Genomic DNA, 24,525 nt, shown 5'->3' with positions numbered 1-24,525 from the left:
AAATTACAAATTACAGTTGTTTCTTGCCAACCAAATATTCCACATCACAATAGCAGATTGCATTAACATAACGGATTTCAAATCACCACCACTATTGCAAATATTAATCTACTCTTTAAAGTTTAAACCAGTCCTTAAAAGAATTAGGGTCGGTTTGGCTCACAGTCGGAATTGGAATAGTCTATTCCCCTCACCTGTTTGATTCAGACTGGAACTGGAATCAGATTTCACTTATTAAATGGATTCTCATTCCTAGGGGAGGGGAGGGAATAGCCATTTCCTCCATGGTTTTCAAAACCGGACCAGACCGGAAAAATTGAGAACCGGTCAGGTGATGGGTTCCATTTTTCCCCAAAACCGAATTTTTCTCAAAAACTGTTGATTTTGGTCAGCAAACTGCTGACCCGGGTGGTTAACCGTTCAAACGGTTTTGACCGTTTTTTATTTTTTTGTTAGAACGGGCCAACTGTTCTACCTGGGAACTGGGCCCCTGACCGGTTCATTCTCTGGGTCAGTTTTAAAAACCATGATTTCCTCAGATGGGGGAATGCCATCTCACCAGGAATGGGAATGGGATTCTGATTCCGCCCAAACCAAACAGTTGGAATTCTGGATCCCTATTTCCGCAAACCAAATGGACCCCTAGTTGAATTCATGTTAGTCATTCTCACACCTAACCCGCACCCGCAGCCAAACTATATGCTACGAGCCAAGTCACAAGATAGCAGGGCTGATGCTGAACGGCTGAAGGTTTCTCAACTTTTTTCTGAGTTGGGTTGGGTGCTATACGTGGGCTGCTGGCTGTTGCTTTGCCTTCTTTGTAAGTTCATGGGCCTCAAAGTATCCTGGGCCGGGCCATCGGCCTAGCTTCTGTCTATTGTAGTCAATTCCCATATTACTCCAAACCTGTCACTCCGGCAAGGCGGCAACAGATAGCGGATAAGGCTACCAGGCTCTTTTTCTACTCTACAATTACAACTACAAACACTCTCGTCGGTGGAAAAGTTTACCTCAGAAACACCGAAAAATGGCGTCGTCTTCAACTTCCAATGCCATTTCTTTCTTCTCCTCCTCGATTTTCCTCACTTCTCCCCAGCAGAACCCTAAATTCTTCTCAGTCCTGATACCCAATTCTCAGAAAACACTTAGGCCCCTCTCTCACTCACAAACATTAAATCGTCATGCGCCCGGAACGCTGGTAATCCACTCGGAGGTTGCAACACTTCCCATTCTCTCCTTCGATGGCGAGAAGATTGGAGAAACCTATCTCGACCTGAAAACAGCACAACCGGAGACGGCACGGGCCGTCGTTCACCGCGGAGTCGTCACTGATCTACAGAACAAGCGAAGGGGAACAGCTTCGACCCTGACAAGAGGAGAAGTTCGAGGAGGTGGTAAGAAACCATACCCACAGAAGAAGACCGGCCGGGCTAGGCGTGGGTCTCAGCGGACTCCTCTCAGGCCTGGCGGAGGTGTTATTTTTGGTCCGAAACCGAGAGATTGGAGCATCAAGATCAACCGTAAGGAGAAGCGGTTAGCTATATCCACGGCGCTGTCGAGCGCAACGGTGAATGCGATTGTTGTGGAGGATTTCTCCGATAAATTTGACAAGCCCAAGACCAAAGATTTCATTGCAGCGATGAAGAGGTGGGGAATCGATCCCAAGGAGAAATCCATGTTCTTGTTTACAGAGGTGTCGGACAATGTGAGGTTGTCGAGCCGGAATATCGGGACGTTGAAATTGCTCACACCGAGGACATTGAACCTGTTCGATGTATTGAATTCGGATAAGCTGGTATTTACTCGGGAGGCTGTGGATTACCTGAACAGGATGTATGGACTTGACTACGAAGGAGGAGAAACTGTAGATGAGAATGAAGAAGATTATGACGAAGAGGCTGAAGGTTAGTTCATTGTCTTTGTGTAGCTTTTTTGTAATTATATTTCTTTCTGAGCCCATAGTTTTACTCGTTTTAGTTTTTGTAGGTTAAGTATCTGTTGGAATTGTTCAGTTTATTTGTTTTGGTTACTTGGGCTTGAACTGACTGAACTTTCATGTTTCTTTAGAGCTCTTCTCTTTGAAATTATACGCAATATCATTACCTAAAATCAAGGCTTTCAATGAATTATAATCTTTGGATCCATTACGTTGACTTTGAAATGTTAGCGGCATATATGTATATGCGTAGCAAACACACCATGTTGCTACATAACAGATTTATATCGATACATGTCTCTGGAATTTTATAGGGAAAGTTCCTCATTACAGAAAAAGCATTTCCTTATTCTTTTCTTAGATAAACATACGTAAAGGCATCTAAACTTATCTGCTTTCATGCACACATTCACATAAAGGTGGAATATTTTCAGGAAAGGAGGAAAACTCATAGACAGATGGAAGATTGTTAATGTGCACCCCAGTGGGATAGTGCCAGTCTTTTTTTGAGCTCGGCTGTCTTTTGCAGTGAGAAACAAAAATGTACATCATGAGAATTTTACAAAAGTGATATGTCCTTACAGGCACTATTCATTAGAAGTATATGCAATGAAATGACAAATCACATACATAGGGAAGCACCTGAATACTTAGTGTAGCCACATACATGTTAGACACGCATGGATAATCCAAATCATTCATTTGATAGTTCACCATCTGAATTAGCCACATATGGGGTGTTGTCCATGTTGACTCCTAGTCCCCATCATATATTGCAATATTTTCTCTTAGGGGGTAAAGGCCTTAATGTATTGCCCATAAATTTTCAACTAAACAAGTTTTAAGCAAATCCTACATCAAAAGAATGAAACGTGGCAAAAGAGGCTTGGACTATCTTGAGTTGCCAATCAGCTTTCATGTAAAAGACCAGGTTCCAAGAATGTTTTTCTGAGCCACATACCTGGCCTAGTTAAATAAAATAAACTCAGCATTGATCTCAATTTTTTGAGGGTTGTTTAACAAATCCTGTCCTGCCATTTTGCTCTATCAAGAGCCATGTTTTGATTGTTTTCTGCAAATTCTAGGTTCCAACCTCAATGGCTCATTTAATTGCTTACCTAGAAGTGCTAACATCTTTCCAGCAAAAAAAAAAAAGTGCTAACATATTGGAAACTCTTTGGCAAGGGCTGGGTGGCAAGGGAGCAACTAGAATGGGGATGTCCAGGGCTGGGCTGTAATTTGTAACAGACTGTTTTCTTTTGTTTTCCTTTGTTTTCGTGCCTCATGTCTTTTGGAGTCAGCCTTGTACTATTCAGCCTACTGCCCACTTCGGTGAGGTTTTTGTAATGAAAATTTCAGGTTATTGATAAAAAAAGGTTAAAAAAAGGAGCCTTGTACTGAGACTCTCCTCACTAGTACAGTCATCTGCCATCTATGCACATGACCAAATCATCTTAATCATTTGTCTTTATCTTGTCACTAATTGGAGTTATTCCGAAGTCCTCTTTAATACACTGACTTCTGATCCCGTCCTTTGTAGTCTTTTTTTTTCAAGGTAAAAAAAAAGGCTATTACTTAATATCAATCCCAGCTACTTATGGTTTTTGGAGGGGTAGACCGGATATGAACCTAACCTTTGGATTGTTTCACAAACTCATTTGCTTCTTAATTGCCTAGCACTTTGTCTCATATAGTAATGTTGGTCTTAGCTGTTTTATAGAGTTTCCCTTTGTCTCTTGGTATGTGTCGGTCAACACATTGGATGCAACTCTCTGCTTCAGCCACCTTGCTGTAACTCTATGGCCAACATCCTCTTTAATTTCTCCTTCATTATGGATGATTGATCTAAGGTACCGGGAATGATTAGTTTGGGTTATCTCCTGATAATAAGTCTTACTTGCACCACCATTTTTTATCAACATTACTTGCACCACCATTATTATTATTGTTTTTACTAAAATTGCAAAACAGGTATTATTTTGTCCTAGTCCAACTTATCTTGAAACTTTTTTTTTTATTCTAAAGCATCTCTCAATTGTTCTAGCTTTGCATTTAGCCCATCTTTGATTATCAATCAATGCTATATCATTTGCAAACAACATACACTACAGGACCTCCTCCTATAAATGTTTGGTTAACTTGTCTTAACTAATGAAGAAAAGATACAGGCCAAGTGCTGACCCTTGGTAAACCCATTGTCCTTGAAATTCTTTTATCTCCTGACATAGTGGGAAGTGTGAAAGAAGAAGAGCACCATCTTCTTCAAAAGAAAAGAGAAGAAATGAAAAGAAAAAAAAAACTTGAATCCACAAGGAGAAGATCGTAAGAGAGAAAACTCAAAGATAATTGTATTAAATTCATTGAAATTGATCTTGTACAAGGACCTATTTATTGGCAATTCCCAGCTTTCTCGAAATAGTAAGGTCATTAAATTAGTAAAATTCCTAATGAGACTACTCAAAGTAGTAAAACTCCTAATTGGACTCAAACTCTCTAAAACATTACTGAAATAAGGCTCCTAATCAAACTCAGACTCAAAATATGCTAAAATGACAGATACAAAACTAACCATAAAAGGAAGGTTTATAGAAAATTGCCCTTTGGAGTTTCAGTGCTTGTTTGGGCCTCTTTTCTTGTTTGTGATCTTGGGCCTCCAAAAACCTTTCAGCCACTTGTTCTACATCATCTCCACCAGTTTTAGCTTGTCCTAGAATGCTGGTCCCAAGCCCAAACAAAGGAGGAGTATTGTGTCAGGTTGGTTATCAAGACAAAACCGTTTTCCTTTCCAATATAAATACAAGTCCTGAAACATGGCTCTTGATAGAGAAAAATGACAGAACAGGATTATTGTAGCCAACCCCAAGTAGTTGGGATTAAGGCTAAGTTGATTCAAGTTCGGCTATAAGCTGAAATATGTTACTTAATCATGAAATTTCCTTTCGGTCCCAAGGATTGGAGTTTCTTTATTTCTATCTTGTCCAGTAAACTTGTTAATTGTTTTAGTGATTCTTTATGATAGATAAAAAGTTTGCTTGTTTATTTGTTTTCCCCATAGCTGTTCTTGTGGGTGTAAAGGTGGCATAATGTTCAATTTTCTCCTGAAATTACCTGAACAATTTTACTTTCCCATGCCTCACATCAGAGATTTCTGTTTCTTTTGATGAAGCTTATGAGGCAGATGAGAGTTCTGATGTGGTAGAGCAATGATGTATAGTCTTCTGAAGACCTTTTGGCCCCAACTGTTGTAGATTCATAAGGTCCGTATTGATACTCAAAGGAGTGCTTGCTTTGCCAAGACAACGGCCATTTTATGTTTCATGCTGCAAGTGTACTACATTGGATGTTGGTTTTTGTAATGTTTCTGTGTATTTTCTTTGTGCCATTTAAATCATTAGTTCTGATGTGGTAGAAAATTGCATTTTCTTGTACTAGTTAATGATTTTTGTAATGCTTTTTTTTTCTCTACTGGTTTCTGTTTCCTAGTATGGTAGTATTGTTTAGCATGAAATTTGGCAGTAAATTACGAAAGTGGGTCAATGTGAAATCAATTTGGATTTGATTATTTTAACTTTTCAATGGAGCCCAACTATTTGTTATCTGGTTGGTTCTGGATTATGTTCTAATCTAATAAGATATGACCATAGAGAAGTGTTGGAATCAAAATTCAAAGTTAAAATCCTTTTCTAGTCTATTGCTTGCTAGAGATGGATGATAGACGACATTGAAGAGGAAGAGGAATAGAAGATCCATCTACGATTCGAGGTGTGGTTTGAAAATTGAAATGGGTGGATGTGTCAGATTGAACCTTAAAATTGATGCTACAGACAAAACTATATTTGGCATGTGGAACCGAGAAATTTTTTTTCATATTAATTACTTGAGTTTTAGATATATCATAGCTAAGATAGAAATTGAAAATTGATAAAACTAACATTCTAACAATATGATTAAAAATAAACTTAAATGCTTGTAGTAAATGTGTACATACATTGCATGTGAAAATTTTATATTACAAACAATTATTATTATTATTATTATTATTATATTTGAGTAAATTACAAAGACCTCCCGTACTATGGGGTCTGTGACAAAGACCCCCCTATAATTTGTTTTGCGACAAAGACTCCCCCTTTACTATGACCGTGAGACAAAGACCCCCTTCCGTTGAAATTAGGAGTGCAACTTGGGCAGGCCCAGTCCGAGCCCGAATCGGCCCAACTCGGAATTTTACACGAGCTAGGCTTGGATTTTCGATCCTCAAGTTAAGCTTGGGCCCAAGAAGTTGGACTTTTTTTATTTTTCGGGCTGGGCTCGAGCCTATCCCTTAGGTAACCCAAACCCAGCCCAAGCTCGGCCCAATTATATACATTTATACATATATATGTAAATGTTGCATACATATTTACATATACATACATATTTGTATATATAACATTTGTATAGATATTTTGCATATATATATATATATATGCATAAATGCATTTATATATGTATAATTTTAGAGTGAGTTCATTGACCAACCCGAGTGCATCAAATTATAGGATGGGCTGGGCTCAGGTTGGGAAAATTGGGCTTGACCTCAGGCTCGGGCCTGGTTCAGGCCTTAGGCCCAAATTTTAGGGCCGAGCTTAGGTTGACCATAAACTTGACCAACCCGCCTGACTTGCACCCCTAGTTGAAATCCACCATTCCAATATTTTTTAATCCCCATACTACCCTTATCATAACTATTCAGATAAAAACACTATTCATCTTCCCCGACCTCACGATACACAAACAGCAGCGGCGGACTTCCGAAGTCCTCCCCCTCTCTCTCTTCTTCCCCGACTTCATGATACACTAACAGCGGCAGCGGTAGCTGTTAGCGTTTCCTTCTGAATATTATAATCTGTCAACGTTCGCCCTCAAGTTGCTTTCCAGCAAAGATGAGCCTCTGCTGATCCGGAGGGATGCCCTCTTTGTCCTGGATCTTGGCTTTCACATTGTCTATGGTGTCAGAGCTCTCCACCTCCAGTGTTATGTTATGGTTTTCCCTGTAAGAGTCTTCACAAAGATCTGCATACCACCACGCAGACGGAGGACCAAGTGAAGAGTAGACTCCTGGATATTGTAATCAGCTAGGGTCCTTCCATCCTCTAGCTGCTTCCCTGCAAAGATAAGCCTCTATTGATCTGGTGGTATTCCCTCCTTGTCTTGGATCTTGGCCTTCACATTGTCGATAGTATCAGAGCTCCCCACTTCCAAAGTAATCGTCTTTCCCAGTTAGTGTCTTGACAAAGATTTGCATGCCCCCACAAGGTGGAGGGTGGATTCCTTCTGAATGTTGTAATCGGCCAAGGTACGACCATCCTCAAGCTGTTTTCCAGCAAAAATGAGCCTCTGTTGGTCAGGTGGGATGCCCTCCTTATCCTGAATTTAGCCTTAACATTGTCAATGGTGTCCGAGCTTTCTACTTCAAGTGTGATGGTTTTCCCAGTAAGGGTCTTAACAAATATCTGCATCCCACCTCTCGGAGAACAAGGTGGAGAGTGGATTCCTTCTGAATGCTGTAGTCAGCTGTCAGCCAGTGTCCTACCATCTTCAAGTTGCTTTCCAGCAAGGATAAGTCTCTGCTGATCAGGAGGGATTCCTTCCTTGTCTTGGATCTTGGCCTTGACATTGTCGATTGTATCAAAACTCTCAACCTCCAGAGTAATGATTTTCCCGGTTAGAGTCTTGACAAAGATTTGCATTCCACCCCTCAATCGAAGAACCAGATGGAGGGTGGACTCCTTCTGGATGTTGTAATCTGCCAATTTTGGCCTTGACATTATCTATAGTGTCGGAGTTTTCAACCTCAAGGGTGATGGTCTTGCCTGTTAAGAGTCTTAACAAAGATCTGCATCTGTAACCACAGGAAACAAAGAGATTTCAGCAAAACTGGCAAATCAAAGAATAGAACTAAGCGCAAGCATATAGAAGAACATAAAATAGAGACTATTATTTAGATCCACTATGACAAACAAGGCTGTGCAATCAGGAAAACCAAAAGCCCTAAACCACAAAGGAGGAAATTTTCAGTGTAAAAACTAAAAAGGCAACGAAACGATCAATCTTCTCTTTGCAACATCTTCATAAATTTAGGCAGTAGTTGACATAGGAAAGTTGCAAAAGCTTCTTGGGCAACTTTTTGCCCTGAATATTAATAAAAGGTAATATTTTTATAAAATAACTAAAATAGGATAATTTTTTTGAAAAAATATCAAGAAACGACAGTAATACTGTTCATCGTCTTCCTCTGCCTTCATGCGAATACAAATCTGAAAAGCTTAGCAGGTTCCTGGTCTGTATTGTTTATATTCTCTTTCTTCTTTAACTTATGCTCTCTCTTGACAAAAACACGACTCTGGAAGCTAGACAGCGAGCCATACAACAGAGTTACAGAGCAGAGCTGCCTACTCTACCACGTACCTCCGAGTCCAACATCTTTGCACGCTTGTTTGTCCCCCCCAGCTCCCTTCCCTGGTGACTCCCACACCATCTTCATGCCGGAGAATGCTGGTGACGTCTGCTGGAAAACCCTCCCACCTGTCGGAGATCTCACATCAGTCGATGCACGTGGCGTTGGCTGGAGGGAGTAGGCGTCAGATGCATACCCGGATAGCCGGGGGCTGGCTGCCAATTGGTAGCCGAATGCCAAATCGACATTGCAGAAAGCTATATCAGTGTTGCCGTGGTTGAACTCGCGAGGTGGGGCTGGAGTGTTTACTAAATGCGGCCGTTTCCGTCAATTGCAAGGAATATGGTTCGAGTTTGAGCATGTTGCAAGCACACGCCAGTGTTCTGTATTCCTTTGTTCAGTCTCACTGGGGAGTCTTCTGCAATCCGGCACACTCTCAAGTCAACGTAATGCCAACCAACTCGATTGAAGATAATGACCAGAGGGAGAGAAAAACAGGCACCAAGATCTTAGAAACAGTATCAACTAGTATGAACTTGGTGTCCATCTGGTATGGGTTGTTCTGAGATATGAAGTGGAATGACAGCACCAGAATAGCAAATACAGCAACGAATCGATTGATGCCGGAGCATTACTCCGGCGTAAATATCTTCCACCACTTCACCGAACCATACGCCACCAACATAGCAAAGTAGAGTGGAACCATCGCGCACATCTCTTGATATTTTTCGCTTGAATAGAGGCCGAGGAAGACGATGAACAGTATACTGCCCTTTCTTGATATTTTTGCAAAAAAAATATATTATTTTGATTATTTTATAAAAATTTATTACTTTTTATTGAAATTCAGGGCGAAAAGTTGCCCTTATCTGCACGAAACCCAAAGAGAAATAAGTCCTGCACAAAAAAACCCGACAAAATAAATAGAAACGATAAACCATAAAGAATCACATATACGATAGAAGAAAATGGAAACCCTAGGTATTCAAACACAGCTCGAATGGAAATAAAAGGAACATCCAAGCAGATGAAAATCACATAACCCAAAGAGAAAGAAATAAAGGAAAACAATTAAACAAAAAACATAAAGAAAAGCAATAAATTTAGAATAGAATTTTAGATCAAGAAAAAGAGAAAGGAAAAAAAGCACAAAGAATAGAATTTTCAATTTACCCTTACTATTTTTTTTTATTATTATTATTAAATTTTATTTTTCATTGCTATCATAAAAAATAATTTTTATTTTAACAAGTGTTTTTATTTAATATGATGTAATATTAGAAATGCTCCAAAATGTTTTATTTCAATTATGATATCATGAGTTTATTTGAAAAGTTGTATCATTAACCCTCCATCTAGATAAGAAAATAAATTAATTTGCTTTGAAATTATTTTTAAATTATATATTTTCATTACATTATATAAATAATTTTTGCTTATTACACTTAATTTTTGTTTGAAATAATTAATTATTTTTGTATCACATATTTTATTTTTTATTATTTAATTATGGCATTATTTATTAACCAATTTGACCATAAATGGTTAAATTGCTTACCCACCATCGAGAAGGAAGAAAATGATTTTATTTTCAAACTAATTTTCAAAATATTTATATTTATACTATTAAAATTAATGTTGAAGATTTAATTAATAGAATTTAATGATGAGAAAAGTATATCTTAAGTATATGATTTAATGAGAATATACCTTAGATATGATATTTAATAAGAGAATAGGAAAATAGTTTTATTTTCAATTGGCCTTGAATTTTACATTCTATTTTCATCATTAATAAAAACATTTATTATTTATCATAGTTATTATTATTTAATATGTCGAATATATGATGTTAATAATGTTCTCTTTTTAATTTCTATATTTTTTGCATTTTATCTATTTTTGAATTTTATTATTTAATTGTGACAGCATGGATTGGTCCATTTGACCCAAAATGGTTTAATTTCTTACCACCGCTTAGATGAAAACACTATTTTTTCTAGGTAGATTTTAAAAGTATAAGTTTTTATATTATTAGAATGATTAATTTATTATGTGTGGATTTAATTAATAGAATTTAATGATGGAAAGAAATAAAAATACCTTAAATATATGATTCAATGAAGATGAATGCAAGTTAATACCTTAAATGTTGAGATTTAATGAGAGCAAATTGAATGAAGTGATTATCTTAAAATTACCTATTTTCAACTCATTTAATATTAATATCGATTATCCTATTTGCCCTCATTTTTTATCAAGAAATTTAAATATAGAGGGGTAAATTTTGTTCTTAGAAAATTCCAGAAATATTCTTAAGACTATTCGTGCTTTTTAAAGTAGTATAGATGTTATTTGTAAATTGGAAATTGGATGTGAAAGTAGGATTGAGAATGCGAATGCTCAGCCCTGCAATAAAAAACATTGTTGCCTCCCAAGGATGGGAAAGGAAACGTTTTAGCTTACAAAATAATTAAGAGGGTGTTTGGTACCATGGTATTTATCTTGTATAACGTGTTTGAAATTTTGAATCCATTAGGCCCCACTAATAAGGATATTGGTTGGAATTATAGTTGAGAGCATGGTGGTTTCAATCATATCACAAGGTTCAAAATTTCATCATGTATCAGTTTGTATTAGCCGAGTATTGGTGATCCATTGACATTTTAAATATAAATGTTTTTTGTATTTTGAAAAATAAAAAGTGAATAAAAGGATGCTGGTCTAAATTTTGGTCCAACAATACAGAACTGTTCAAAGCAATGCTTTCAAAACCGGATTGGACTGGAAAAAATAAGAACCGGTCACCAATTCTGTTTCACACCAAAATTGTTTATTGGTAAAAAAATGTTGATTTAGTCAATGAACTATTAACCCAGGCGATCAAACTATTGAACCATCAACTCGGACAACGGTCTTTGGCGGTTTTTTTGTTTTATATTTTTTATAATTTTTTTTGTCAGAATGAGTCATCTGTTTAGACCAGACAGCCAAATTATTTGACCCCAAAACCGGATAAAAAATTGTTCCTTATTCGGTCCGATTTTAAAAACCTTGATTCAAAAGTGTAAAGTTGATCAAATTATTAAGTCTATGGGATTGAAACCTTCAAGTACATTTTATTCAAAGGTGAAGATAATCGTTTCTTTTCGTTTATTCTTAATGTTAATGGTGACAATAGGTGATCTGGTATCTTTGATTGCAAGTACAATTTTGGAGCTCACTTCTATAACCTAGTGTTAATACGGATAAAAAAACAGTCCATTAGGTTTAAGAAGGCAAGAATTGTAATTTATTTCTTTCATTGGTTTTCTTTAGAAAAAATCTCTTATAAAAAGAGAAACCACCGATAAGGCAATAGGGCAAAGGGCCTTGAGTTACGATGTTCTCTTTAATGAGATAAACAAACCCTAAGAATGCAGAAATCAATTCCAAAATTCAGGAAGGCTTCGAATTCTGAATGAGTAAAATTAATGTCGATGACTTTGTAAAACACGATTCGGCTGGAGAAACTACTCGATGGAGTTAACTGTCGTTAGTAAAGGGGTGACGATACTTCCTGTGTGGTTAGCGGTTACCTTGTTCTAAACGGAGAAGACTTCTCAACGGCAACGGAGTTAACTATCATCAATTTCACACACCTGGAGGCTGGAACAGAGCAAGAGTTTTACATGGAACTGCTTTCACTGCACAGTTTCTTTTGTCCTTCCTTTCCTTACAAGAAAAATAGGCTTATACAGCCATGGCTGAACAATGAGATGAGGAGACTGCATCACTGAAGTAAAGGGGAAGAAGGGAAAGGAGAGAAAAGGAAAAAGAGGAATTTGGTTTGATTATTATAGTAATGTGTGGGGTTTTAAGGTTTAGTTCATTTTTCAGTTATTTATTTGGGTAAGTGTATTTATACATGTTCTTTTATTTTATTAGTAAATAAGGTAATAATCATTTTAATCATAAAAATTCATTATTAAATGAGTCATTTTTGTTCCATTCAAGTGTTAATAATTTTTTTCTTAGGCGGAAAAGTTATTTATCCACTTAGGAGATATGTATCACTTACCTGATAAATATACTTTCTCTGATCCCCATATAAATCTGAAAAATGAATATAAAATTATTGATAAATGGAAACCAAAATCCTATTGAACAATTTCCCCCTCTTAAAATCCAAAAAAACACTCCTTAAATAGCAATCCGGGGCTGTTTGGTAAGCCAATATGAACTTATTATAGGGTTCACTGGTTTTGCTATTTGTTTCAACTTTCAACACATTTGATTGTTGCGGTTAAATCTCTTGAACATTATTAAAAGCCAAGAAAGAAGGCTTTGTTGGTTGTTGCGGTTAAAGTCAAAACATCATGAGGATTATATAATTGTCAGAAATTGAGGGGAGGTTTTTCTATTTTACACGATCTATTAATTTGAAAAGAAGGATGATAGAAGTAAAAATAAATAAATAAATAGGATGTTTGAAGAAATTTCTAAACTTTGAGGCAGCAGACAGGAGGAAACTTCGAAATCAGGTAGCTCCTAGTAAATTTCCCTTTGGATTTGGGCCGGTGAACAAAATCGTCATTCGTCAATGCTCGATAGAAATTGGGGTTTTAGTTTGAACCGGCCACTAGCCAGCGAGATTCCCAATTCTATTATCTATCGTGCGCGCGGTTTGTAAAATTGCCGGATCTCCGGCGAACCTGATGGCGAGCAACGGTAGCTCTTCTCCCAAAAATCCTAAAAAGGCGAACCTGATGGATCCAAATTCCATTAAACATCTTCTCGATGAATCCGTTACTGAGGTAAATTCTTCTATTTCGATTAGATCATCTAAACCCCTTAATCTCTCTATTCTTCTTTCTTTCTATGAATAGATTAGTCTGTCCGTCCCCCCTGAATGTCTTGGATTCATGAAGTTTTGAGTGTCTAGAGGTTTTCTTCTTGTAGATAGTCACCACTCGCGGATATGTTGAAGACGTGAGGATGAGCAATATCAAATTGTTCATGGGAATCACCATCATCATCATCGCTCTTGTTGCTCAGTTCTACCCGAAGAAATTCCCCCAGAACAAAGATATTCTCATCGGGTGCATTATATTATATCCTTTTCTTCTTCTAACCCACTTTCCTATGATTTTGTTTTTCTGTATCGTTGCATCGAAAACAATTTAGTCTTTCTGTGGAAGTCCAACTTGAGAGAGTTATGTTTGTGCCTTGACTCTGGCACGTATATTGTCTTCAATGGGTTGTTGCAGCTAATCATCTTCACGAAGGAAAAGAATGCGGTCCTGTTTACTAATCCTCTCCTTGTAAGTTTTCCTAATTCCAGAAGAATTCACATCAAAGATGGAATCATGTGCTAGCTGCTTTCTTCCTAGCTTCCTTTTTGGGGATCAGTAAGCATTCTTCCTAGTGTTACAAGTTAGGATTTGGTTGGTCATGTCGCATTTTAAATGTTGATATTTCTGTTGTCCTATGCTTTGGAGGTTATTTAACTGAGTGTATCCCTTAGAGTGGTTTTAATATGTGGCATGGAAGATTATATCTCTGGATGTGTAATGCATTTGAACTTCTTCCGTATGTTCAAATCTCTGTAAGTGCTTGAACGACTGGTAGCAAAAATGAATTATGAAGATGTTCTGATCAGTGCCAAACTAATTTTTTGGATATTACCGAAAAAACTATTTTTTTGGAAGCCCTGAAGATGAATTTGTAATAGTAGAAATTTTTGTTTCAACTTTTGTTATTGTGTCAAGTATCTCTCTTGGTCGTTTTTTATGTCCACGAAAGAGATGCTCCCATGCTAACTGTTAATTTGAAGTTACAGGTTGACCTAGGAAACAAAATTAATTACTGTCGGTGTTTCTTATTAGCATATTGTTGATACCAGTGCTGTAAAGATCTTACTGTTAACAATACATTCCATGACTGAAATCATGAATATTAAGTTTTCTGATGAGAATCTTATGATCAAATCCTTTTCTAAAAAGGCATACCTTCCATTCATAAATCTGATGATTTATCTAATAAATGAGATTCTTATAAATTGGTTGGAACTTGGTTCTGTGCATTGTCATTTTCTTCAAGAGGCTTTTGTTTTATATCTCTTTACTAGAATAGGATTTGCTTGGGTTGGGTTGTTAAAAACCTAGTTAAGAACTTGTTTTTAGTTTATTTTTCATCATTAGGCCACTCTCTATGGGTAAATTGACTTTGTAGTAAGACTTAACTATATAATTTTATGCTTATGCTATGCAAGTAGTAAACTTTGTTGTTTTTTACGCGTTACGTATGGTGGATGTTGGTAAAAATGTGGTAAACTCATTTTTACATATATTAGGATTTTAATGAATATGTTTCTAATCTTTTACAAATTTCTAAAAATAGCAATGATATTATGATATATGATTTGTTTCATTGTTCCGTTTGGTTTGATTCAACATTATGCACAATTTTCAAAACATTGGTTAATACATCCTATATACGTGTGCGTGTGTAAGTGGGTCCCCATTATTCAGATACAAATCAAATCTTATCTATTGGATCAAATTTAGATATTTAATACCTTTAAAAATATGAACTAGAAATCATTAAAATACTATATATAATTAATAAATTGAACAAAAAATGACTTTATATTATCATAAGTAAAATAAATTGTGGTTATAACTTGTAGGAGACACTGATGAAAAAAAAAAGGAACTTTTTTGAGACTTAACCCTAATACCCTATGACTCATTAGTAAACTTACATACAAAATGCAAACTACTTTTACTAATAGATACAATATAAATTTTATGTAGTATATATATTATCAGAAGGATAGGGGTGGATCTGTATTTTATCCAATTAAAAACAGATCAAATTCAGACCACCCTTAACCAGATCATATTCGCATTATGAATTTGGATAAATGGATGCTGTTTTTAGTCCTACATCATCGGATAGCCCTTTTATTTAGCCTGTGTTTGGTTTGAAGGAAAAAGTAGGGAAACCTGTATAAACCTTGTATGGGCTTCCCTACCATTTTCTTCAAACCAAACACAGCCTTAAGGAAAGAAAGTTTACTCCATTATATTAATGAGAAGATGGATGTTACAATTGATGATCATCCGACCGGGGTAGGCTCTTTTTATTGTGACAGCTCTGTACCTTCTTAATTTTTTTTCTTTGTGGTGGGGATGAGGGTGTTACTTTTTGTAAATCCTTGCACACTTCTGTTCCTCTTTTTCCATATTGATACAAATATTACCATGACAAAAAAAAAAAAGAGAAGAAAGACTACTTTTAAGTAAAACTGCTGTGAAGGGAGATATGGAAATTATCTTTTCTTTATATTGGATTCCGACCATCAACCTGGAATATCCTGAACTACTTTTTTGCTCCTTTCAAGATTTTTGCTAGGAATTTGGTTGCGGTGTTCTTCCTAAAATGCATCAAGCTCTGGGGTTTTCAAGTGGTTCTTTCTTATGTACCACCAATGAGCATGCACCCCATGATCTTCCACTTGAAAAGGCAAAAATTGCCTATCTTATCAAAATCTGGAATTGGGATCTATAGATTCTTTTGCTCCATTTCCACATTAAGTGTAGCTCTAGTTAAGTAGTAACTACTATAGTTTACCCACTTCAGTTGAATTTATGTCCAATATGAATCCAAGCCATTCATTGCCCAACTCTGGATTGATTGGGGGATATGATTTATTCTGTATTTTCCCTTACAGGTGTAACTCAGGATGTATCCGCATTCTGATTCCATAACCCCCACAGATACAAACACATTTATACATAATAGGAATTTTCTGAATTAAAAAATATGAAAGAAAGTAGTTTCTTGAAGAGAGAAGGAAGAGAGAAGGAGAAGAAGAGAAGTTGAAAAGAAAAGGGAGCAATAATCTGGTTGCCCCCTTCACTTATTACTAAAATAATAGAATAGTACAAAGACAACTATGCCCTTATAGGGTGGCAAAACATAAAACAACATATATAACACTCAAAAACATAATAAAATTTAGACTCACATAACTACTGTGGTCCCCACCTCCTATCTAACAACTAACATAAAACATCTACTCAGAAAAACATTATAAAACTAATTAATCTTCAACACTCCCCCTCAAGTTGGGAGTAAATGTCACACATTCCCAACTTGCGTAAATCATGTTCAAGCTTGTTCTTTGCCACCCCTTTAGTGAGAACATCAGCCAGCTGCAACTCTAAAGAGACATAAGACAAACAAACTTCTTCGGTTGTTACCCTTTATCTTATAAAGTGTCTATCAATTTCAATGTGTTTTTCTTATCATGCTGAATTGGATTATGGGCAATATTGATTGCAGCCTGATTGTCACAGTATAACATCATAGGTTCCTCTGCTTTCACCCCAATTTCACTCAAAAGAGATCTAACCCGAAGAAGATCTGAGACACCATGAGCCATGGATCTATATTCAGCCTCTACACTTAACATTGCCACAATCGCATGCTTCTTACTCTTCCAGGAGATCAAGTTTCCACCTACAAAGGTACACACTCCTGATGTAGACCTCTTGTCATCTAAGCATCCTGCCCAGTCTTCATCTGTATAGGATTCTAGCTTTAGATTCTCATGATTTGAAAAAAGAATGTCTTTGCTAGGGTGCTTTTTCAGATATGCAAGTGTTCTCTCAATAGCTTCCCAGTGCTTAACCAGAGGTGCAAACATGTACCGACTCACAAAACTGACAGCATAAGAAATATTTGGTTGTATCATACACAAATACAATAGTCGGCCCACCATTCTTTGATATCTCCCCACATCCTTTACCAATTCACCATCCACACCATTAATTCTGTGATTTGGATTAATAGGAGTGTCTGTTGGTTTGGTCCCAAGTTTCCCAGTCTCTCGCAGTAGGTCAAGTACATACTTTTTCTGTGAAATGAAGATCCTATGCTTGGATCTTGCAACTTCAATCCTTAAGAAGTATTTGAGCTCACCAAGATCTTTGGTCTCAAATTCTTGCTGCAATGATTTTTTGAGATCATCAATCTCCTTCAGATCATTTCCTATCACCACTATTATCATCCACATACACAATCAGAATTGACACCAAGGCATCTCTCATCTTCACAAAGAGGGTGTGATCAGATTGTGTCTGTGTATCCAAAACGGATGAGTGCCCCTCTAAACTTGTCAAATCAAGCCCTAGGTGACTGTTTTAGTCCATATAGAGATTTTCTGAGTCTGCACACCTTTCCTTTACCAACATTTTCATAAAAGCCTACTAGAATGTCTATATATACCTCCTCCTGTAAGTCACCATTGAGGAAAGCATTTTTGACATCAAGTTGGAACAAGGGCCATGAATAGGTGGCTGCTAGAGATAAAAGGATATGAACTGAACTCATCTTAGTTACTGGTGCAAAGACTTCCAGATAATCAACACCATAGGTCTGAGTATACCCTTTTTCTACCAACCTTGCCTTGTACCTCTCTATCTTGCCATCTGCCTTATACTTCTCTGTGAATACCCATCGACATCCGACTATCTCCTTGTCTAGGGGGAGATCAACTATTTTTCAAGTTTGGTTTTTGACCAAAGCATCCATCTCATCTTGCATGGCTGTTTTTCACTCAGGTTTGGAGAGAGCCTCAGTAACATTCCTAGGTATAGACACAAAATCCAGGGAAAAAAAGCATGGTAGGAGGGTGATAAGGCACTGTAGGAAAGATGGTGTGAAATGCAATGGGCTGTATACTTTCTCTTCCCCTTACGAAGTGCAATGGGAAGATCAAGGTTAGTGGGATCAGCTGCAACAATGGTGTTAGGGACAAAAACATTATCATCAGAAAACATAACAGGCTTAGGCTCAGGCTCAAGAGGAATACCTGGAACTGTATCTGCCGAATCTAGAGTTTTAGAAGGGCTGACAGAGAATGGTGTGTGTTGAGGATGCGTGGAGTCAACCATCACCTGTCAGCGCTGATATTGCTGTGAGGCTGCTCGTAGTGGCTCAGGTAATGAAATTGGAGGTGCAGGTGCTGGCTGAACTGGTAGTGCAGGTGGTGGCTGAACTGATGTAGATGCTGGCTGAACTGATAGAGGCACCACAGAAACAGGGAGAGGAACAGATTGTGAGTTCTCCCCAAAACTCTCCCCCTGAGGAGAGACACTCAAGAAGAAGAATGTGGATTCAAAAAAGGTAACATCCATAGTGACAAATTTGCTCCTCTACACTAGGTCATAACAGCATTCCCAAGAACTCAAAAACCCTATTCCTCTCTACCAGTTTGTGATAAGTTGCTGCATCATTTACACTTTCCCATACCACAGTTTCTAAGTGATTTATTTCCTGCCATAGGGTTTTTATCATAGAGAAATACATAGCAAGAGGTTTTTCTCCCTGTTTCATACTTATCACCTGATTTCTTAACTGATAGGCTCTAGCTTCATTTTGCTTCTGAGATTAGGTTTCAGTCACTCCATCCCGAATCTCCTTAGCAATATTAGCTCATAGGATTTTTTTTGCAATATGAGGTAACATGGAATTACACAGCCAAGACATTACCATGTAATCTCTTGCACCCATGGGGAAGAGTTTGTATCAGGTTTCTTCTCCTCCCTAGTGAGATACCCAAATTTTCCACGGGCACCAATAGCCATCTTAGCTAATTGTGCCCACTCCAAATAATTTGTACCATCAAGTTTTACTGTAGTAATGATCTCAGACCAAAAAATATCACTACTACCTCCAACACTCAGTCCCACAGTACCGATAGATTTCATCTCGGTATTCCAACTCTCCATTTTACTTCAAACAGTTCAACAGTAAGAAAAAAATAGATTGGAGACTTTCAAAAAATAATTTAATATCACACACACAGAAACCAACCCTTCCGGAAGAAGAAAACCCTAGTTGGAGGGAAATCTCTCTCCTCCCAACAGAGAGAAAAGTTAATCGGTCGCTCCGAGAGGCCTAGAAAATTCTAGAAACCAAACCGTCATCTTTAGAAAATCAAAAGAAAACTAACAATATCTGGGTGCCCAAGATCAGATCAAAAACAAAGAATCCAACTTTTTGGGGACTCTTCCCCGTACTTCAGTTTTTTCTGATTTTGATGTCGAACAGTAGATCACCTTCCTGATGTCTAGATCCCACCAAAAACTCTTAAGAACTAGGCAATCTATAGCCAGATCAATCAGCCCTTTACTACTTCATGTAGTCGGCTGATCTAGGACTGCATGAGTATGCTTCAAGAAACCCTAGCCGATGCTCTGATACCAAGTAGAAATCTGTTGAATTAAAAAACATGAAAGAAAATAGTATCTTGAAGAGAGGAGAATAAGAGAAATTGAAAAGAAAATAGAGTAATAATCTGGTCGCCCCCTTCACTTATTATTTATACTAAAATAATAGAACAGTATAAAGACAACTATGCCCTTATAGGGCGGTAAAACATAAAACAGCATATATAACACTCAAAAGTATAATAAAATTTGGACTCACATAACTACTGTGGTGGTTCCCACCTCCTATCTAACAACTAACATAAAATATCTACTCAGAAAAAACATCATAAAACTAATTAATCTTCAACATACATTCTTACACACGAATTACTTGATGAAGTGGTTGAACTGAATTACCTACTGCTTTGTCTTTAAGTGTATAAAATAATTAAATAATAAAATATTTGGTGATGAAATCAACCAACATCAGCTTCGGCCATAAGGAGTTAGTGCCTCGTGAACACTAAGAGGCAAAGCTCAAATTCTGCCACTTCAGTTGCTATCAAACTATCCTATGTTCCTTAACCCTTATGTAATTACTTCCATTTATTTATTTGGTACAGGGATCCTTCAACAGTACGGGTCTGGTAGTTTCTTCTAAATTGCCTAGATTTTCTGACATGTACACACTGACAGTGGCAAGTGCAGATCCGACATCAATCTCGGCTAAGAAACCAGTAGAATTTACCAAGAGCGTCACTCAATGGTCTCTCTCTCTCTCTCTCTCTGTGTATGCGTTTGTGTTTGTGCATGCGAAGTGAGAAACTTTCTTTCCGAGTGTGGTAGGCTGGTAGCATATTCGTATTGCAATTATTTCAATTCTGATCATTACAATTTTAATTTTTTTTTCTACCTGCGTTTATAGTTTTTTGTTTTTTTTTTTTTGACAAGTACCCGTGTTTTTAGCTTTGATGTCAGTTTCATGAACAAAATGCACAATGATGCAGGTTTACCAAGGATGGCGTTCTCGTGGAAGGTCTGTTCTGGAAAGATGTTGATGAACTAATCAACCAGTATGCCGGAGAGTCCAGGAAGAGCAAATGAATTGACGCTATTAACCTTTGTGCAATAGTACAGAGGCAGGGTTCAGCAGCACCATTCCTAGGGTGCTACTCCCAGTCTTAGGAATTAGAAATCCTGAAACCATCCAAATTTTACTTACTTGATAAACAGTTCACTAACATGCACTCGCCATTAAGCGTAGCTTAATCATTTAATCCATCCTCTTTATGAGCTTATTGGGTATCGATTCATTGCATTATATCTGAGGTACGGTTAGAGATTAGTGATTACTGATTAGTGCTCTATTATTCTGATAAATGACTAGATGAAATGAAACACATTCCAAAAATTATTCCTTACCACAGTTGTGGATTAGACTCAATCTCAGAGATGTCACACTCACATTCTCCTCTATATATATAAAACCTCTAACCCAATTAACAAACAAGGAAAATCAACCTCCCAAAAGCAATTTGGTTAACAATGCTTACCACTTTCCCCTCTCTGGGAGAAACTGTTACCGTATTTCTAATAATATCTTCTATTCTGAAGAAGGAAATAGAGGTTGCCCTTGCCCCTTGCCCCTGCTGTTGACAAATGACAATGCAAGTTAAACTTCATTGCAATTCAAGTAATATGCTTGGGAAGCGCTCGGTCCGTAATTGACCCGAATATTGAACTGGCTTATGATGCTGCATTAAACCGAATAGTTTCTGAGACTCAGTCGCCTCTCGCATCAACAGTCCCCTGTTCTGTATTGTAATTTTAGACGTGCATCGTAGCTCGTAGGGCAATTCAGTTATTTAATTAAGCATTAAAATTTCCAACACAGGTGGCATTAGACCGCAATAAGATGAGTTTCTTTTTGTACGTTGGGTAGAAGCTCCATTTTCATACAAGACATTTTTTCCCATTTAATTTTATACTTCTATGCCAATAGCATCTTAATGGACTGGTAAACACCCGAGCGCTCACCAAACTTCGTAGATTCTTTAGTCCTGCTACTCTTCGGCCGCTCCCATGTTTGAATTCTCTTCATAAGAGTCCACGATAAGCTTACGTCTTGCCGACGTGCAAATTAGGACCCAATTTTAAAAAGAGCTACTTTTATACCGTATACTTAATTGATCATTATAACTCAATGCAAATTAATTATGATTTATGACTAATGCAAAGGCTTAAGTTGCTATCTCTGACCTAGGATTCAAGGGCATCAATTCAAAGTGATTTCCAGTTCGTTGAACTTTTCAAATATCAAATAAGCATTTGGGCTACACAAGACCGAGTTAACAAGTCCCCAGAATCACAAGCACAAATAAAGGCTAACGACCTAAGGAGGAACAACCATTCTACTTGTATAGGAATAGAATTAGAATGGATACAGAAAGTCAAGCTAATATTACATTTCCAGATAAACAGTCCCCTTTTTTTTTATAAGTGCCACTAACTAAATGACTTTAAAGCCACTTATAAAAACACTCCTTATACTTTGCAACTGATTTATTTAATCGGCCTCGACCTTGTGATAATTTTAACCCTAACAACTGTTTACACAAATTCAATCAAAAGAAAATAAAAATGAAAATATCTTGCCCCTTGTAAAATTTAGCTAAACTCTTTATAAGAAAATAGTCCCAAAGCATTAGGTCATAGAGACAAAAAGGCTTAACCCCTACATTAGGGTCCCACCTCTCCCTTTCCATCTTCCTCAACTCACTCAAACCCTCATATTTACCACGGCTTAATCTCGCTCCAGAGGGTACATAGTCAGCAGTTTTCAAGGTAGAACTAAAAAACAACCCAGGCTTAGAGGGTCCAAGCCCATGGAACGGCAGGGGAAATGACCTAGTATGGCCCAATACAGTGTGTGCACATATGATACATGCATATATGTATATAAATTTTTATTTTTAATTTTATTATACGACTTTATTCCAATTTCATTATATTATTTCATATATGAAAACTGTATAATATTAAAAATAAAATTTTGAGAATTTTCAATTTATTGTTTATCTTGTTCATTTTTTCAAATTTTCATTATTCTTTTTTAATTTTTCTTAAAAACAGTAAAATCGTGCCAGCCAATGGCCCAACCAGGCACGGCCTGGTTCAATGAAGGCGACTCGAAAAAAGTGGGTTATGCCCACATTAAAGGTCTACTTCAAAGGCTTGGCCACTTCTTAACTCGAGTACCAAAGCCCTCAAACTTTGCACTCTCTTTACCATATCAGCAAAAAGATGAAGACGTCACAATGGGGTTACAATTCTAATTAATGCAAACCAATTGCAACCCATAAAACATGAAACCCCAATCATACACATTCAATATCTTCTCCAAGTTTTGTTACGGGGATTGGTTTTCTTTCTATAGAAGCTTGACATGAGGTGCTAGGGCCTAGGGGTACGAACAACCATGCATGCCCTTAAACATTTTCTCTCAATTTGGATAGTTAACTGACCATTTGCAAACCGGCAATACAAACAGATCTTAACAGGTCGATTCAAGTAATTTTTTTTTTTTTCCAAAGCCTGTTAAGGCAAGGTCGAATCGATTTAAGTAAATTGGCTATATAGGATATGGGTATTTTAATAAATGACCCTTTTATTTATTCAATAGTGGATTTCTACTGAAAATGTGCCAATAATAGGGTTGCCGAATCAAATTCGGATGGCAATGGGAAGTTGAATAGTATAATAAATTAAACTAAAAATGATAAAAATATTATATTATTAATAAAATGAAAAAAAAAAAGACTTCAATAGTGTATTTCACAAACAAAGTGAATTGAAAATTACTTGTTCAAGGTTGCATTTGAAAATTCTTATTTTAAGGACTTATATCTTCTTTTTTTTAATTAAAAACTCAGTGTTAATAAGAGCATTAACTGCAAAAAGGAGATAAGCCCTTAAAATAAGGAGTGCCAAATGCAGCTAAAACTTAAACCTACGACAATTTGCCTCTTTGGAGACATCAGACAAAATAAAGTGTCAAAAAAAAACACAACATTCATTGATAAATCAATATTAGATTGGATATAAGTAGACTAATATGGTCCAATTACAAATGAATCAGATAAGGATCAGTCCTCGAGGATTTTCAGACAACCGGGCACTGTTAACATTTAACAGCCCTAGCTAATAGTAATCTCTCAGAGAATCACTCTCAGTATAAGGCTGGCGAAAGACATTTCTGGGCCATCTACTTTGCTTAAGCGGTGCTAATCCGGTGTGAATTGTTTTGAGTTTCAAAAACAAATCAAAAGCATCAAGTTTGAAAACAAAATAAATTAAAAAAAAACACACACACGCACGAAAACATGTTCCCTATTGGGCTATTATGTGTTTTTAATTTCTACGTTGAATTCAAAAGCGTGTAGTTGAAATTTTCTAGTTTAAAAAACATGCATTTGTGCGAAGATTGATATGATGTTTCACAGATCATATAATATCTGTACTCCAAAATTTTCTTTTTTAAGAAACCATTATTTTGATAGATTCAAAAACAGGGATTGTTTACAAAACCGACTTGTTTTCATTTCTCAAAACAAATAAATTGTTCAAGGATGTTTCCATTTTTTTTTTGTTGAGGCAACGATTCAAAAAAAAAAAAAAACGTTCATATCATGGTACTTGGCTTCATTAGACAATTAATGAATCACCAAATGTCAGTTCAACCAAACCAAACTATGAACCTGTCAATTATGAGCATGACAAGGTGTGTGCTAACCAACGGGAATCATGCCAACTTAGGCGTCATTGGTCTGAGGGCAATTTGTAGCCTAGCCTATATGAACTAACCTCGTTCTTGTTTCTGGGTCTCATGTTGGCGATTCTTAATATATTTTAAAACATGAATGGAGGCAACACTAACACTTCAAACT

At 36.8% G+C, this 24,525-nt stretch overlaps 2 protein-coding genes and 1 pseudogene across 3 annotated transcripts; 2 read left to right on the top strand and 1 right to left on the bottom strand.

Annotated features, from left to right (window-relative positions):
* The first annotated feature begins 656 nt into the window (after positions 1–656).
* LOC148870772 (large ribosomal subunit protein uL4c-like) lies at positions 657–5,532 on the top strand. The gene is made up of 2 exons (XM_088968911.1): positions 657–1,904; positions 5,103–5,532. The coding sequence occupies exons 1-2, from the start codon at positions 1,028–1,030 to the stop codon at positions 5,141–5,143; spliced, it is 918 nt and encodes a 305-aa protein (XP_088825037.1). The 5' UTR covers positions 657–1,027; the 3' UTR covers positions 5,144–5,532.
* A 1,115-nt stretch (positions 5,533–6,647) lies between these two features.
* Positions 6,648–7,820, bottom strand: LOC148870771 (polyubiquitin-like; annotated as a pseudogene).
* A 4,775-nt stretch (positions 7,821–12,595) lies between these two features.
* LOC148870770 (signal peptidase complex subunit 2-like) lies at positions 12,596–20,884 on the top strand. Of its 2 annotated transcripts, none has more exons than XM_088973642.1 (5): positions 12,596–13,171; positions 13,317–13,468; positions 13,597–13,678; positions 20,203–20,345; positions 20,587–20,884. In XM_088973642.1, the coding sequence occupies exons 1-5, from the start codon at positions 13,073–13,075 to the stop codon at positions 20,681–20,683; spliced, it is 573 nt and encodes a 190-aa protein (XP_088829768.1). In that variant the 5' UTR covers positions 12,596–13,072; the 3' UTR covers positions 20,684–20,884. The 2 variants fall into 2 exon arrangements, with proteins under 2 accessions (XP_088829768.1, XP_088829769.1); XM_088973643.1 differs by having other exon boundaries at positions 12,866–13,171; positions 20,203–20,421.
* The last annotated feature ends 3,641 nt before the right edge of the window (positions 20,885–24,525 follow it).

Source organism: Nelumbo lutea, chromosome 2, assembly GCF_056320005.1.
Source record: "Nelumbo lutea isolate HS-2025 chromosome 2, American lotus-T2T, whole genome shotgun sequence".
Lineage (NCBI taxonomy): Eukaryota > Viridiplantae > Streptophyta > Magnoliopsida > Proteales > Nelumbonaceae > Nelumbo > Nelumbo lutea.
Note: the sequence above shows the minus strand (reverse complement) of the source record. Positions and strands in the feature narration are given on the sequence as shown.

Excerpts from the sequence above, each read along its gene's own strand:
- LOC148870772 (XM_088968911.1), top strand. The coding sequence starts at position 1,028 with ATGGCGTCGTCTTCAACTTCCAATGCCATTTCTTTCTTCTCCTCCTCG. Across the intron at positions 1,905-5,102 it reads TTATGACGAAGAGGCTGAAG|CTTATGAGGCAGATGAGAGT; the intron begins GTTAGTTCATTG and ends CTTTTGATGAAG.
- LOC148870770 (XM_088973642.1), top strand. The coding sequence starts at position 13,073 with ATGGCGAGCAACGGTAGCTCTTCTCCCAAAAATCCTAAAAAGGCGAAC. Across the intron at positions 13,172-13,316 it reads TCGATGAATCCGTTACTGAG|ATAGTCACCACTCGCGGATA; the intron begins GTAAATTCTTCT and ends TTCTTCTTGTAG. Across the intron at positions 20,346-20,586 it reads ACCAAGAGCGTCACTCAATG|GTTTACCAAGGATGGCGTTC; the intron begins GTCTCTCTCTCT and ends ACAATGATGCAG.